The sequence below is a fragment of the Ursus maritimus genome, unplaced genomic scaffold, assembly GCF_017311325.1.
Source record: "Ursus maritimus isolate PB19 unplaced genomic scaffold, ASM1731132v1 scaffold_10, whole genome shotgun sequence".
NCBI lineage: Eukaryota > Metazoa > Chordata > Mammalia > Carnivora > Ursidae > Ursus > Ursus maritimus.
Genome location: NW_024423344.1, coordinates 45,246,390 through 45,262,028, shown reverse-complemented (window position 1 = coordinate 45,262,028; position 15,639 = coordinate 45,246,390). Strand labels below are relative to the sequence as shown.

Sequence of the window (15,639 nt, the reverse complement as noted above, 5' to 3'; positions counted from 1 at the left end):
AATAATGATATTACCAATCTATGAATTGCTTCTTCTAACACACTTTACAGTGCATGTATAGATAATTTTGAAGGTCATTCATATTGTGTGTTTATCTTATGTATGAGAGTAAGAGTATTTTCTTTATAACCAACTTCACTTTTGCCTCAACTTTAAGATTCTCCTAAGTAGTCCAGAGGGGGAGCACATATTCCCTCATTTAATAAGTGTCCAATAAAAATATTCCACGTAGTCTTCTTATATATATTTGATACAGTCATTTGAAAATCATTGTTTTTGTTTTGTTTTTCAAACCAGTAAGACTTGGTGGGTTTTTACATTAGTTACTATAAAGCATAAGCTAGTAGGTTCCTGGGATGAGGCTGCTTTGGGAAAGCCATCACCACTCACATATAGCACTTGTCTAGATAATGTGATTTCATATAGATTTAGGTACTAAAGTAATCAAAACAAGATAAACATTGATAATGGGATATGTTCTTTGTGAATAATGAAGTTCGTCAAAGGGTTTGTTATATAGAACCATCTTCCATGAGATAGCCATGTCTTGATTTTGTGCTCACCAAAAGTCTTTTTTTTTTTTTTCCTGACAAGACTTAAAGGTAGACCCTTGAATTCCTAAAGTAATCTTTTCATTACTTGAGAGAACTTTAGAATGTTATTGGTTCAAATCATTTGGAGGACTTATATTGTTTTTTTCTTTAACCACTAGAGGGCAAAACACTTCACAGATCACATCATGAACCTCCCATTTAATTAACTGTGAACAATAAATTAAAGGTAATAGCTATCAATAATTATCTATTATAAATGTATCTATTGAAGCAATGTACTACCCTGAAGAGAGAACATGGTAATACCATTCCATTCAATCACAGAAGAGGAAACAATAAGCAGTCAATGGCAAGACATTGGGTATTGAGCTTTTAGTCCCATGGAAATATACAATCCAATAAGTAATTCAGAAATTACTGCTTCTTTTCAAAGAGAGTTATAAACAATCATCTTTGGGAAGGGATACAGTAGGCAAATGATTTTGTTAAGATGAACATATGATTTTCACCCTATTCAGTAAAGGAAATTAGCATTTATTCAAAACCAGTTTTGTTTTTATTATAAGACTATAGCCAATGTATGTTTTGATTTAAAAAAGTCTCTGTTAATACATGTTACCAGCAACAATAAACCCAATAAGTTAGTGGTCTGCCACCTTAACAGTATTAATAATTATAAAAATGGGACATATGAAGATTAGAAATTGAAGCAAATTCTTACTTGAACCTTTATTACCTTGTTTTATATTTTGACTAAATACTGTATTAAATGAAAATGTTGTTATTCTTTCATCTGTAGTAAGAAATCAAATAGTAAACTTGGAATGACTACTCCCTATGACTAATTCTATCAAAAGGATATTCTTGCACTGACTGGTCATACTCACACTCACATCCACAATGTTTATCAGCCAGGAAAAAAAAAAAAAATTCCAAAGAAAAACATTCGCATGCTCCCCTTATGCTAACTGCTTACCTTACATATATTGTAAAAGCTAAAATAATTATCATACTGAAAGTATAGTTAACATACATTTTGTGGACAACATTCATTTGTTACTATTTATTGATTACATATTATATCCAAATATTTAAGTTGTCCAGTAGGAGAAAATGTATCATAATTAACTTTTTGTAGCATAATCTAGTTTTGTATATAAATACCACATTATTGTCAGCAGTAGCACATTATTATTATCAATGAGGTTTTATACTCTACCAGATTTTGGCAGAGTAAAACATAATTTTCTTGAAATATGTTAGAGTATATATAAATTTGTTTTGAAGAAATTATTGATATCTCTGAGCAAATTACAATAGCTTCATCCCCCCAAAAGACAGCTTCTCTGTGAATAATTAAGAATATTAACTCCTATATGCAATAATATTTATTGCATTTTTTTAAATTTCAAGAAAAAATTCTTAAAAACCTAACTGGTGTAACTGCTTTGCAAAAAACACTACAGGGGAAATGCTCCATTTACTATTGAAAATTGGTGCTTCATTAAGAGATAGGAGGCATGCTTATAAAGGTTTGCATTATTCTAACTACTCTGCACTATTCTGATTCAAGGGCAGAGACTAATCCACAAAATTCATTTAATCAGACTTCTTTTATCAGTGTATATAAATATTTACTAAAATTAATTTCCCCTTAAATCTGTCTCTACATATGACAATTAAAGGCATCTTGGTAATATAATCCTTCAAGGCTAAATAAAAATTGGCCTCCTTGGATATTTCACTGGGATTTATTTTAGGTAAAGGTGGGATTTTTGAACTTCCCCTGCGTAGGTAGACTTCGTCCAGCAGGGAGGAAAAAAAAAAAAGAGTATTATAAAAAAACACAGATCGTTTATAAGTTGGAACATTGCAAAAACTTTTTAAAATATAACATACGAACATTCTTTTCTAGCCATAGTTCAAAAGAGGCTAAAGAAGGAGAAGAAGGCAAAGAGAAAATTACAGGAAGCGCTTGAATTTGAGACAAAGCGGCGCGAGCAAGCAGAGCAAACACTAAAACAGGCAGCTTCTACGGACAGTCTCAGGGTCTTAAATGGTAAGAGGGTGCGTCTTTATGTGTGGCTAACATTCACTTTTTAGCACTCAAAAGACAATTTAAACCTGTGTTTGTGGTTTTATATGTATCTGTACTTATAGTGGTTCGTTACACTGTGCTCCTAGCTGAAAGCCTGGTGGGCAGTAGTCCCACGAGTTGGGGAAATGCTTGCTTTCATAGGTGCTTTCACTGGCTTGTTACTACTTAACTCCAGTATCTGGGACCTGACATCGCTTTCCTGTTTCGCCGAGTCTGTCTCTACCGAAATAGGATAAAATATTAATCGGAGAGTGTCCCAACCCCGTCCCGTGTTATGAACAATTCTGTGTTTCTTATTTATCTCTTCAAATATTTTGATAATTCTGATTTTTGTAGTCTTTGTTCAACCTTTAAAAGATGACAAAGATTTATGTCATTTTAATTCAGCACCAAAGTAACAGGTTGCTCTTTTTTTTTAAAGGACAATAGCATCAAATGAAATATGTGTCACTCTTACCTTTCTGTGCTTTTAGACTCTCTGACCCCAGAGATAGAAGCTGACCGCAGCGGCAGCCGAACAGATGCTGAAAGGACAATACAAGGTAGGAATTTGCAAAAGGCTATAAATCTAGATCTTGCTATATGAGTTTTTCCTCAGCTTTAGCCTGCTATTCAAGCATGTAGCCTACCATCTGGGCCACATCAAAACAAGTTCAAACAAGGTCAAGTTCATCTTGCTTGTTTATATGAGTGAATTCATTTTGTGCTGATAGATTTTCTTTAAATTAACAGGTCATTTCTGTTTATACAATGCAATTAAAAAGGAATAATTAATTTTAAACAATGTATGATTTAATCTTGGACACAGTAAATGTGCTTTATTGAATGCTTGAAGCCCAGTCTCACACGGGAAGTGTTTATAAGTTCTATACCATCTAAATAAAAGCACAGTTTAATCAAATAGGTAGTTCTTAAATTTGAAAATTTCTCCTTCTCATTTTTGTGACAGATACTGCAAGGTACATGCAAAACAGACTGGTTGAATGTTAACAATAAATAAGATTGCTTAGTCCTCTGTGGATTTTCTGAATGTTCTCTATGCCATTATATACATTTTAATAACACAAATCTGCTGAGCAAAATCATATATAGAATACTAAAGGGAGTTGTATTAAACACTCAGAAGAGCTAAATATGTATATTGCCAAGACCATGCTATTAGGAAAGAACAAAATCTGAAGGTAACATTTATAGTCTAACATCTATTCTAGGCAATAAACTCAGTCTAACAACATGAATACTAAACAGTAAAAAGAGCATTTGTTTTCTATTTTAAATGAAGATGGTTCTTCAAAGGGAAGCCTAAAATGATTAACTGCTATAATCCTCCCAATTGCTTTTATTTTGCATTTTAAGCTCAATCATTTTGGGGATATTGTTTGACATTAATTGTGCTACTTAATCACCTCCGAAAGTGTCATCTTTGGTTTAGTGTAAAGGAAATATACTTTTGTAAAGTATCAGATATGCAATAAGTAAAAATCAGAAACTTGCAGGAACATTCCTGAAGAATGTTTTTGCCTATATTTATTTAACTAAAACCATGATAATTATTTTTTAAATCCTGAGGCTCAAACCATATGTTATTATGAGATATCTCCTTGTATATACAGGATTAATGCAATTGTTGATGTAGAAAAGACTTCTTTTTTTTTAGAGCATTATGGATATCAGCAAAATTCTGTTTGTGTGCATGTGTGCGTGTGTATAATCTTAATAAAATCATAAGATTTCTGTTGTGTCTCTTTTAAAAATTGCATACAGGTGTTAGCAAATTAGTAATAGCAAAGCCAGTCCTCCTTATCAGGGATGATAACTTCAATCAGATCAATATAAATATCAGCCCTGATTTGTGTGTGCACGGACCACTCATGCATTAAACTTAGCTTGTGGACAAATGGGGTCTGAGAAAGCACATGAGTCTCCAGGTAGATGTGCTATATAGATTATCTGATATCTATAGAATCCTCAAGATTGTCAGATCAATCAAAAAAAAATTATAGACAATATATTCCTGCGTATTAATAGATTTGTTGTCAATGTTAAGAAGTGACTAGGCAATGATTAAACACTTTGCATAGTTGACATAATGTTTATGCCAGGAATTTGCTATCAGTAAAATTTTGGTCATCAATATGGCTATAGTTATTTTAATTTAAACTTGTAAAATTTACATATATTCAAATATGCACTTTAATATGCATAAAGTCTTGCTGTATAAGGTGGAAGTTTTGACAACTCCTATTTTCTATTGTGATTTGCTTATTCCAAGTAAAATTTTAAATCATAAATTGCCTTCCTTTTGCTATCCAAAATGCTCTCAGTTGGGTAACAAAGAAAACCCACCCAAACAACTTTATAATTAAGGCAATAAAACATTTGAAGAACAGTTATACATAGTGATTTAAAGCCAAATATAAATGATTATGGAGTTATTTAATGCTTTGCTTTAGTTGTAATATAAAATCTTAATCATTGAATTCATTCATTCAGCCAGTCAATTAAAAATGTGTTCCTTAATTCTAATGTGAACAATCAGTAATACTCTACTTTTTGTATACTTATACTCGAATTTAATGATTTTGTTATGTTGTTCAAAATGCACAGCTTTCAATAGAACCCCTAGCTCATATTTGTGGTTTTAAGTAGATAAGATGATTTTTTTCTCAAATGTAATAAAAAACATTGTGGATGAATCTGTATTTTTATGTTTTAGTTGCTAAAAATGTATTTTTACCAGGAGTTGGACCACCCAAAACTTAAAATACCAGGCAGACCCAAGAGATCATCTTTTGCTACTCTGACCCCACTAAATAAGCTCATTTAGCCCTTTGAACCTTTTCTTTCAAACCTTAGACTAAATGAATACATTTAGAAGCCAACAGAACAAAATTAACTGTAAACAGAAGAAATCAAAGATAAAAAACTAGTTAGTTAAATTCTGAGTTGAAGCACAACAATGGGAAAGGCAAAGAAGAAAGAACCAGAACTCATTGCTAATTTGTGAAATGGTCTGTGTCATGCATTTGGGGACCCATGAGCACCTGCTTCTTCACAGTATAAGAACGACGCAAACATAGCCTCTTCCGCCCTTCGCTTTCTCTGTCTTGGTATCCCCAAGCCCAGGTGTTATGATACTCTTTGTATCCGTTCTTGCTCCTGGTCCAACCCATAAGTAAAATTATTCTCTGTTCCAAAATAAACACAACTTAATTAGGAAAGACGAAGGAAACCCACATTTCTGTATGCTTGTCATGTATTTATTTATTTTTAATATTCTGGCAATAAATAAATGCCATGCTTGGCCCAAGAGTTAGTCACCTAGCATCTGGACACTTAAATACTGCACAAGTGCCAGGTAATTACCCCCAAAGAAGCATCTCAGGTTAGTTAGACTAAGCGTTGCCTCATTGGCATTTAGTACCACCATTTCTGTAAAACTATAGAGGAGGGGAGGAGGGAACCAGACAGCAGTATAGAAAATATTCCTGAGCAAAGAGGCCCTAAATAATTTACTTACTTGTGATAAGTAAAGTAAATCAGCTCATCCTACACAGGGATAAATTCTTCATTGTTGTTATTTCTAGTAGCTAACTCAAAATTCATGAGTTTGGTGTTGATATTATGGATAGAGAATAAACATCAAAAAATTAAAAAAACAACTTGTTTTCAGGAGCTGAATTATATGGTGATTAACTCTCGTGCCTTGAGTCTTGCAGATTTATATGGCATGATTTGTATTGGAAAACTTTATCTTACTTTAAAGCTTTCGTAAGATCTTCTGAATATGCAGAGTAGACTGAGTTCATATAAATACTCATTGGACACTTTTTTGGACTAGTTAATAAATATCCTCCAAAACTCTTTCTGCCCCCACACGTATAAATGCACATCCCACACTATACACAGCCAAATCTACAATACGATGGCTTTCTTAAGCTTCATTCTACTTTATTTTTAATCTCTTTCCCTGGGCAATGGTACCCACTTCTGGTTTATTTAACTGATATGTTTTGACAATTAAAAAGCATATATCTCTCCAGCCTATTCAGACATTTCTTACGAGGTCCAGGTAATATCCAACTTTTATTTGGCTGTCTCACAGAAGCCTCAAGATCCAGTGCACAAAACCAAAAGGATCACGCATCCGCTACAGACCTGTCTTTATCCAGTGTTCCTTCCTTATGGAACCCTCATCTGTCAGTCCAGCATCCTCCTTAATTTATACTGAGGAAGAGCAGAGCACACATTTCCCTCCCTCATCCTCCACACCCAGTTGTTACAGCTCCTTCGCCTTGTCCTGGAATCCTCTCATCTCTTTTTGATTTTCTGAAAGCCCCACATCTTTCTCTACCTATCAGGGACATAGTTCCTTCCTCCTTGCCTTTACTTACCCAACCTTGAAATCTCATTTTAGAAGTTAACTGCTTCTAGGAATGCTTCCCAGACTCCACCCCCACCCTGCACCACCTCCCTGCCCCCCGGGTCTAATTCTACCTCTTCAAGGAAGTTACCATACCTTTCACTTCTCCGCAATAACCTGCTGCACATTTGTTCCTTGTTCAGTGTCTTCTTCCTCTCTCTGGAAGGCAGCTGAGTACAGTGTGAACTATGTCTATTTTGGTCACCACTGTACCCCTACTGCCTGTATGTTTGATACATAAATACGAATGTGTCAAATGTTTGTGCCACATTTACAGTGCTGAATGTTTGATATATCGTGAAAGAATGTATCAACTGTTGATGACTTAGGACCTGTTTGATTTTGTGAATGCCAAGGGTCCTCATTGTTCTGACCTTTCTCAGACATTGGTTGGAGAGACTGATGAAAAGAAGTGAAGGATAATATAATTCTACCTCGGAAAGTCAGAATTACATATTCTGGCAGAATTAATTTTCATATCTGATTGCTGAATTAACAATATGTGTCTATGCTTCTTGTACGTGTGCATATTACTTTTTTGTTTGCATACTGGACGTAAGATTTGGATTCTGTGAATATTCCTTATACTCACTTTTTCCTTTTTAAATTTATGTGTAATTTAACATGCCATAGTCACATTTCTTAAATAATACTTTCATCTTTTGTTTAATATACATTAACCTTATGCTTCTTTTCTGATTTCTTTTAATTTTAAATGATTAAATCTTTTCTATAAATTATTTAGGTTATCAATATATAGACACGAACTATAACATAGGACAATCAAGGATTAGTGCTGTTTTATCTATGTCTTTTATCAATTTCTGAAGAGTTTGGAAATTTCACTTTCAAAATAGTAGCTTTGGCTTTTTTTAAGAAAACTGTCTTTTTAAACCAAAAAAGAATTGGTAAAATCAATGGAAATGTGGACCACAGTTCCTCTGACATCTTAGAATATCTGCTAGTTATGCTCGCAAAATCTTGATTTCACTTGAAAGTACATCTCTTTTATTTATATCCAATGGCCATAATCAAAACTGTTTGGCTTTTTATTTTTTTGACTGATCCTAGATCATAGAAAATCAAATATTCTTCCAATAAAAGGACATAAAAGACTTGCCTTCACATTAACAATCTTTTTTTTTCCAATTAAAAAATATCTCCTTTCTGCTTCTTAGATATTTGAAGACACATGCTGAATTTAAAAAATTGTTTCTTTTTTAACAAATGTTTTTTGAGAACTGATGATATGCCAAGAACACTTTTATGATATTATTGACTTAGCACTAGGAAAGGACTTTAAAGATCAATTAAATCTCTTCATTTTGCAAGCAAGTAAAGTGAGACTTAGGGAGGGCACATGACTTTTTAAAGGTTATATCATGAGTTAATCAGAGTTGGGAATATAATTAAGTTCAGTTACTTTTCACATTCCCTTATTTTCTTCTTCATTATTTTTAGATTGCGATTGTTAAAATGTGCTTTTCTTGCTCTTTTAAAATATGTGATTACTATTATTATTTGTTTATTAACTTACATTTCAAAAGCATCATCATGCATATCATTCTTATGAGTGGAATTTATATCTTTATCAAATTTTTTTATTAAATCAAATGTTCTAGCACTCCTTGAATTTCACAGTAACACACTTTCTTTCATTTAGACTTAGGGATATTATATGGTAAGCGGAATTATTTGTTTATTAAAATAGTGAGGTGAATTGGAAACTGTTATTTTTTGAGCCTTTCCTATATATTCTAATTTAAAGGTGAGATAACTAAAGTTCAGAGTGGCTAATTAATATTCTCACATTTGCACTATGAGTTAGTGGGGTCACAGACATTTAATTCCATATTTATGACTCTAAAGTCCTTGCTCTATCTTCCAGGCCTTGCCATCTAGACTTACTTCTATCTCTTCTGGAATAACTACTTCCATCCCTGTCACCTGATTTGAATAGTTAGCATCCGTTAAAGACTTAAGAAGTTCAAAACAGTCTACTGACAAGTACTAGATAATGATATGCAATTGGAAAAAAAGGTTTCCTTTCCAGCTTTTTACTTTTTAATCCATCATGGTGCCTATACCATGTATATAGACACTTCCAAGACACACTGGGGAAAACTCACTCTTTAGTGAAGAAAAAAAAGTAGCAATAAAAGATACTAAGAAATTCATCATAAAGATAAAAGATTTATCCACATCCCTACCACTTAGCATGTAATGAGCTTAAGATACATTTAAAATCAGACACAAATCTAATTGTGACTTAATACAAGACATTTGGAGAACCTCTTCGTTTCTTTTGTAGTATGTGTTTGAACAGAGTTACTGAATGATATTCCAAGACTTTTACCCTGTAATGGCCCTAAATTGAAACTTACTTAAACTTACCACTTCTAAAATCTTTTTGAAAGTATTGTTTAAATTTAAGTTCATGTAATTGTCTTATTCACATTTCTATTTTTAATACTTAAAAAAAATCCTTAGGTTTAATATAGAAGAGGGGGTTCTTTAGGCACAGCTACAGAACTAACAATTAAGAAAGCTAGGAGTCAGGTCTAGATTCAAATCTCTGTTCCACTTTCTTTCTTTTTTTTTTTTCCTTTAGTAGTTGCTTAACCTCAGAGGATTGTTAAATAAAATAATTCATGTAAGGCACTCAACATGTACTGGACAATAGTATGCATACAGTTAAGTTTTAGCTGTTAATATTACATTTTATTATTATGAGTTAACATATTTACAGTGCCTAGCAACTGATAAACACTGAAGCTATTATTACTCTGATATATAATTAACTTTTCTTTTTTCAGAAAATTGGTCTTTATAATATCATGTTGATTTCATCCCCTAGTAAAGTGTTTGTAGAAATTTATAAGAATGTTTTTGTTATTGGAACCTAACTTTTCATATTTGAAGATGTTTTTATTTAGCTTAAAAGAGGGAGGGGGGTTTCGTGAAAAGAAAGAAAGAAAAGAGGGAAAAAAGAGAAAGTTGATCAGAACTGTTTTCCAGACTGCTTGCACTGTATATTGATTATTGTTGAGTCACTTATAAATAATATAATTACCATCAGGATCACCTGAAACTCTTTTTCTTGATCTTAAAAAAATAAATAAATATTAGAATTATATTACTACAAACAAAACAAAACAATAATAAATTTACTTCTAGTCTCTTGGCTCTGGTTTCTGGGATTTGGCAGCATTTCAATGCAGCTAATCAATTCGAGACAGCATTGATTAAGTTGAACAAAAGATGATATTGATTGCTGGCTGTAACCAATAAACAGGCTATTGTTCCATAGTTATCATAGGTCATTGTTAACTACTCATTTAACTAGACAGAGTTATTATTATTAAATAGAAAGTCTCAGAGCTACTCATGAATTGGGATATTTTATAAAATTTTAGAATAATGTTCTCTTATAATTTCAGTATAAGCATTTTTATTCTTTTAAGAAATACATGATAAAGGAAATCTTGTTTTTGAACATCAGTGGCTATGTTTAAACACCAAATGCTGAAGGCCTTTTATAGGTTTTTGTTGGAAATGGCTTCTTACATAATTTAAACATAATTATATATGAAATGAGACATAGCGGGCAGTTAAGTATGAAGTTGCTGAAAATAGTAATAAGGTATAGTTCATTATAATTATTAGTTACAAAAAATTATTTTCAATGTATTATTTCCGTAGACCTAACTTTCTAAACTCTTGGTTCTTACGGGGAAAAAGCATGATTCTCATTATTATGTTTGTGTTGAGCTATGACAGAACACGAGGTTTTGTCCTGTCATTTCAAGTCTTACTCCATTGCCCAAATATTATGCAGATTAAATTAAGGCAAAATGATTGGGCTTGGTTTGTAATATAGTTGACATCATTTTTCCTTAGTAAATGCAATATAATAGGTGGTAGATTCTATGACAATTCAGAGGATATAGGGAATATCGGGGATAATTAATTAGAATTGGAGATTTAGAGGGTAAAAAGGACATTGTACAACTAAATTATGATCAAATATTGAAACAGACCAATTATTTATAGAAAATACAATGTTTTGTTAGCATAGATACGACTGAATTAAATTGGCTTTTTCATGACTGTGTTTGTGGCTTGGCTTGAGTACTGTCTGAAGACCATAATCAAAGAGCAGTGATAAATGGAAATTGGGAAAGGTATTAGCAGGGGGCCTAAAAGATCAATGCTAGATCCATTTTGATTTAACATCATAATTAGTGATATGGAACAGTGGTTAAACAGAGTGTATCAATGAAATTCACAGATGATCCTAATTTAGAAGGCGTAACATACATCTGTGTGGACAGCGTAAGTAGGCAATAGAAATTTAAGGAATTTAGGAATTTCAGGATGAATGAAATGAGATTACCTTTGTAAGAAAGAAAATTTAATTTTAAGATCTGTGGGGTTTAAAAAAAAACGATTAAAAAGCTCAACAAATGTCAATGATAATGTGTGTCCGCTTATAACTTTTCATAGTTCTGTGCTAATAGTGAGTGGTGAGAGAAATGTTAGAAGATAGGTAGAAAAATAAGCCTCTGTCATTTTAATATTTTATATATTTTTATTAATGGTACTTTTATTATTATGAATACCAAACAGTTGAAGAAATTCATTTTTCATTGTGATCAATACATTCCATTAATTTCTTATTTAGATAGTATATTCTCATCTTCGGTTTTAAGAAAAATCTATTTAAAATAAGTTTTTGCTCTGAGTCTTTTTACCATCAAAAGAAAAACTTGACGACCATTATATCCAATTAACTAGCTCACCGATGATTGTTATAATAAAAACTGTGTGTAATATCTACCCAAGCTGAAGAGGGTTACCATTTTGAAATATAGATTAGAACTAACTCTAGTGGTTTATGTTCACATAGCCTGCTTCCTCTTTTTGTATCCACTTTTAGACAGTGAAAGTAGCCTTGCCATCCAAGAGAACCTTTAATAAATATGCTCAGTAATTTCTTTGAAATGGAACATAAATAGATTTTTATTTTCTGAAAAATGTTATTTATACTCCAGGAGTTATAAAAGTTATCTGAAAATATTTAAATTACGGAAGAAGTACCCCCTGCTTTAAAGTCTATTCACTAAATTACAGGATTTGTATGCGCAAAATAAAAAATTGGTTCATAAACACCTGGTGATGGAAAGTATGTCATCAATTTTGATACCATGTATATGTTTAGACATTCAAGAGATATAACACCTTTTGCTATAAATTCTTCTTTAAAAAAATAAGATATCATCACTTAGACTATAAATGTAAAAATGCTTATGGTGCATTATTCCACCTCCCATGGTTAGGGACAGAATGCAGACATGCCACAATAATGTTTTTTATTTCGACTGTTCGAACCATATTAATGAGAACATCATTTTGGAGAACTAATTATTTCTATTTGTCTTGTGTCACACTTTCTAATTCCCCTATATTAGCACAGCCAAAGCAAATTAATTGCTTTTCCAGCAGTTGAACCTTGTCCAAGAATGAGCTCACATTCCCTTCCAGTTTCCCTGTTTCTGGGAGTGCATTGTGTCAGAAATTTCTCTTGATACTAAACATAGTCTAGAGAATATCTTTACAGATTTCTGTGCACTCACTTGATGAAATTTATAAGTTTAAGTGACCCGCCAGGAAAGATAAAGTTCTTAGCTGCAAGATTATACATCAAAACAGTTAAAGTGAAATTAAAATTAAATGAATGAATCTCACTGAAGCAAAAAAAGCAGTAATTAATGGTTCCCTTAATTGTCTTCATAAAATATTTGCATGGGTCTAATTTGCATAATTTGCATGTATTAATTAATCTTTCAAAGGAATTTTGTGCTGAGAGAAGCCAAAAAATCTCTTTGTTTTATTTAACATCTAATGAAATATTTATCTTCTTTAATGAACTTCTCATCTTCATTAAAATAAAAATTGCACAAGTTTGTATGTTTTAAATGTTTTTATAATTGAAGTATTCAAAAAATCTCTTTAGACTTACAACAGCTGAAAAACAAACACATTATTTAACATTCAGTATCATTTTAACAAGAGCAACACTTTAAAAAAAAGGAAGTCTAATTTCACTTTCTCAAAGGTGGCAAAGCATTTGGTAAATGAATAAATGAATATAGCTATTTGGTTTTAAAAGTAAGATTTGCAAAGGCCTGATCATTTCTTTCAATGGTAATATTATTTTTATGGCCGAAACAGTGGGCAACTAGAGGGTATATATGAGAAAAATCAGTATGTTTAATTGTTTGGGAAATGGTTCATTGGTTGAAAATATTTTAACTGGTTCAAAGAAATTAGTCCATTAAAATCCACTTGCTGTTATTAACAACTCCTAGATTGACTGACAATATTTCCTGGCAGGAGCTTTACAGTTCCAACTTCATTCTAAATCGGACTGCTAGAGATTTGCAGCATGGGCTTCTCTTCTCACAAACTGAGGTCATAGTGAAGACCAAGAGACGTGCCTTGGAAGGGATGAAATTCAAAATTTCATCAAGTGCCAAATAGTACATATCCGCGAAGGCTAGGGAAGAGTGTGGAGAGAGAGCACAGAAGTTAAATAGACGGAAAGGGAGGGAAATGGATGATTCGTTAATGGTATTCGTTCTTTTTGATGCAACAGTGATACAGAACATTCCAAAGAAGAACATCAGTTAACATTTTCTAAAGCAATTTGAAGTTTGCACCGCTTTTTCACATACATCATTTTTGTTTATCTTCACCTCAAGCCCATTTTATGTTTGAGAAAACTGAGGCACGGGAATATAAAGCAGATTGCTCGGAATCAAACTGTGAGCTCGAGACCTCTGAGTCCTTTTGATTCCAAATGCCTTGCTCCTATGTGACATCAATCTTTTTATCTCGTGATAATTTATGAAGAGGCTATGAGTGGCTAAATATTAAGCCAGATAATGAGGGTGGCATAAATTTATAAGGATTAAGATTCGAAATGCAAATACATAGTTCTTTCCATGTAAAGTTTAGTAATGAGATAAAATCAATTAAATTGACTTTGGTTTCCTCTAGGATCATCTTTAGGGAAGAAAAAGGCATTTCATTAGGCCATGGATATTTCTTCGCCCTGCAACCATCCAAAGGATTTGCAGTTTCTCATGAAATTTTCCCTAACATAAAAGGAAAAATTAAATCTATCAGGTGACAAAATAATTGTTAATCAGTTACAAAATAAATGCCAATACGGATTTTTCCCTAACAATGATAATTTATTTAATAAATAACTGATTCCTAAAGGATTAATGTTTATCACTAAGATGACTTAATTCTAGGAGTGGTAGAATGAGAACCATAATCTACTGTCAAAACTACCATTTAGTAATGTTGTGACCCCAGTAACTCACTTTACCTGCTAAGACCCGTTCTTTTACTGATCTTTTTATCCCATTAAAACGTCAAAGGCATTTAACTCTTTGTGAGTAGGGACATAACACACACATACGATGCATGTGTCCGTGCTCCATTACGGATACATGGATTCTGGATTTGGACTGCCTGGGTTCAAATCAACACATTATGTTTATTATCTGTATAACACAGAGTGTGTAAATTAAACTTTTTGATTTTTGGAGTTCCTAATCTGTAAAACACAGATAACGATCACAATATCCACCTCACGGAATTGTTATGGGATTAAATGAATTAATATATGTAAAGGACTTAGAATCGTGCTTGGTAGAGACAAAATGCTAAAAAGACTTTGCTATTTTTATAATTATGCACAAACAATATAATAATACTTGCAATAGTGTTCATTTTTGGTAAAAATGAATTTTGGTAAAAATTAAACATGTTTTGGATCTTAAAAAAATTATTTTAAGCCAATATTTTTTTCCCATATGTGATGCATACTTTTCCTTTTCGCATGTTTTCAGCTGGAAAATGCAAATTATATTTACCAGATTTTCCAGGGCATTTAAAAAATTCATGACAGAGTGTGAATTTCAATGTTTATGTCAATTTAAATAATATGGTTTGAGGAGATTTATTTGCAGCCACATATTCTGTATGATTATTTATCTCTTTGCAAATTAAATGAAAGATAAACTAGTTATTCTTGACTCATTTAAGATGGAAGTGTTAGAGCTTCTTAATTTTTTTATTATATTTGGCAAATTTCTCTTAATATGGTTTGTATTTTCATATAGTATGGAGTAACTGCAGACTCTTCTAATTCAGATATAATCATACTCGAGAGATAGTAAATCTCCACTTAAGCTTACTAATTACACCTATAAAACCATGAATGATGGCTACAAATTATTGGATCTGACTCTCATTCTTTATTTATTTCTCCCTGGGAGGAAGAGCACTGGATGGGGAGATTTTAGACCATAAATTATTCCCATACATAATCAGGTTTGCTGTGTTTAACTTTGATTCCATACTATGATTTTATATTAATTTACAAAATTCCCATTTTAACAGATTAAGAGCTAATTATTTGATTTTCATGATAAAATAATATATACTTATAGTTATTTCAATGTCTTTATTTTTTCTTAATTGATTTT

At 32.1% G+C, this 15,639-nt stretch overlaps 1 protein-coding gene across 1 annotated transcript in view; it reads left to right on the top strand.

The window, feature by feature from the left end:
• Window positions 1-15,639, top strand: part of DACH1 (dachshund family transcription factor 1) — a 413,621-nt gene that overhangs the window by 375,638 nt on the left and 22,344 nt on the right. Inside the window, exons 10-11 of the mRNA XM_040623452.1 lie at window positions 2,470-2,613; window positions 3,126-3,194. Of these exons, the coding sequence (XP_040479386.1) occupies window positions 2,470-2,613; window positions 3,126-3,194 (213 nt within the window). The remainder of the gene's footprint in view (window positions 1-2,469; window positions 2,614-3,125; window positions 3,195-15,639) is intronic.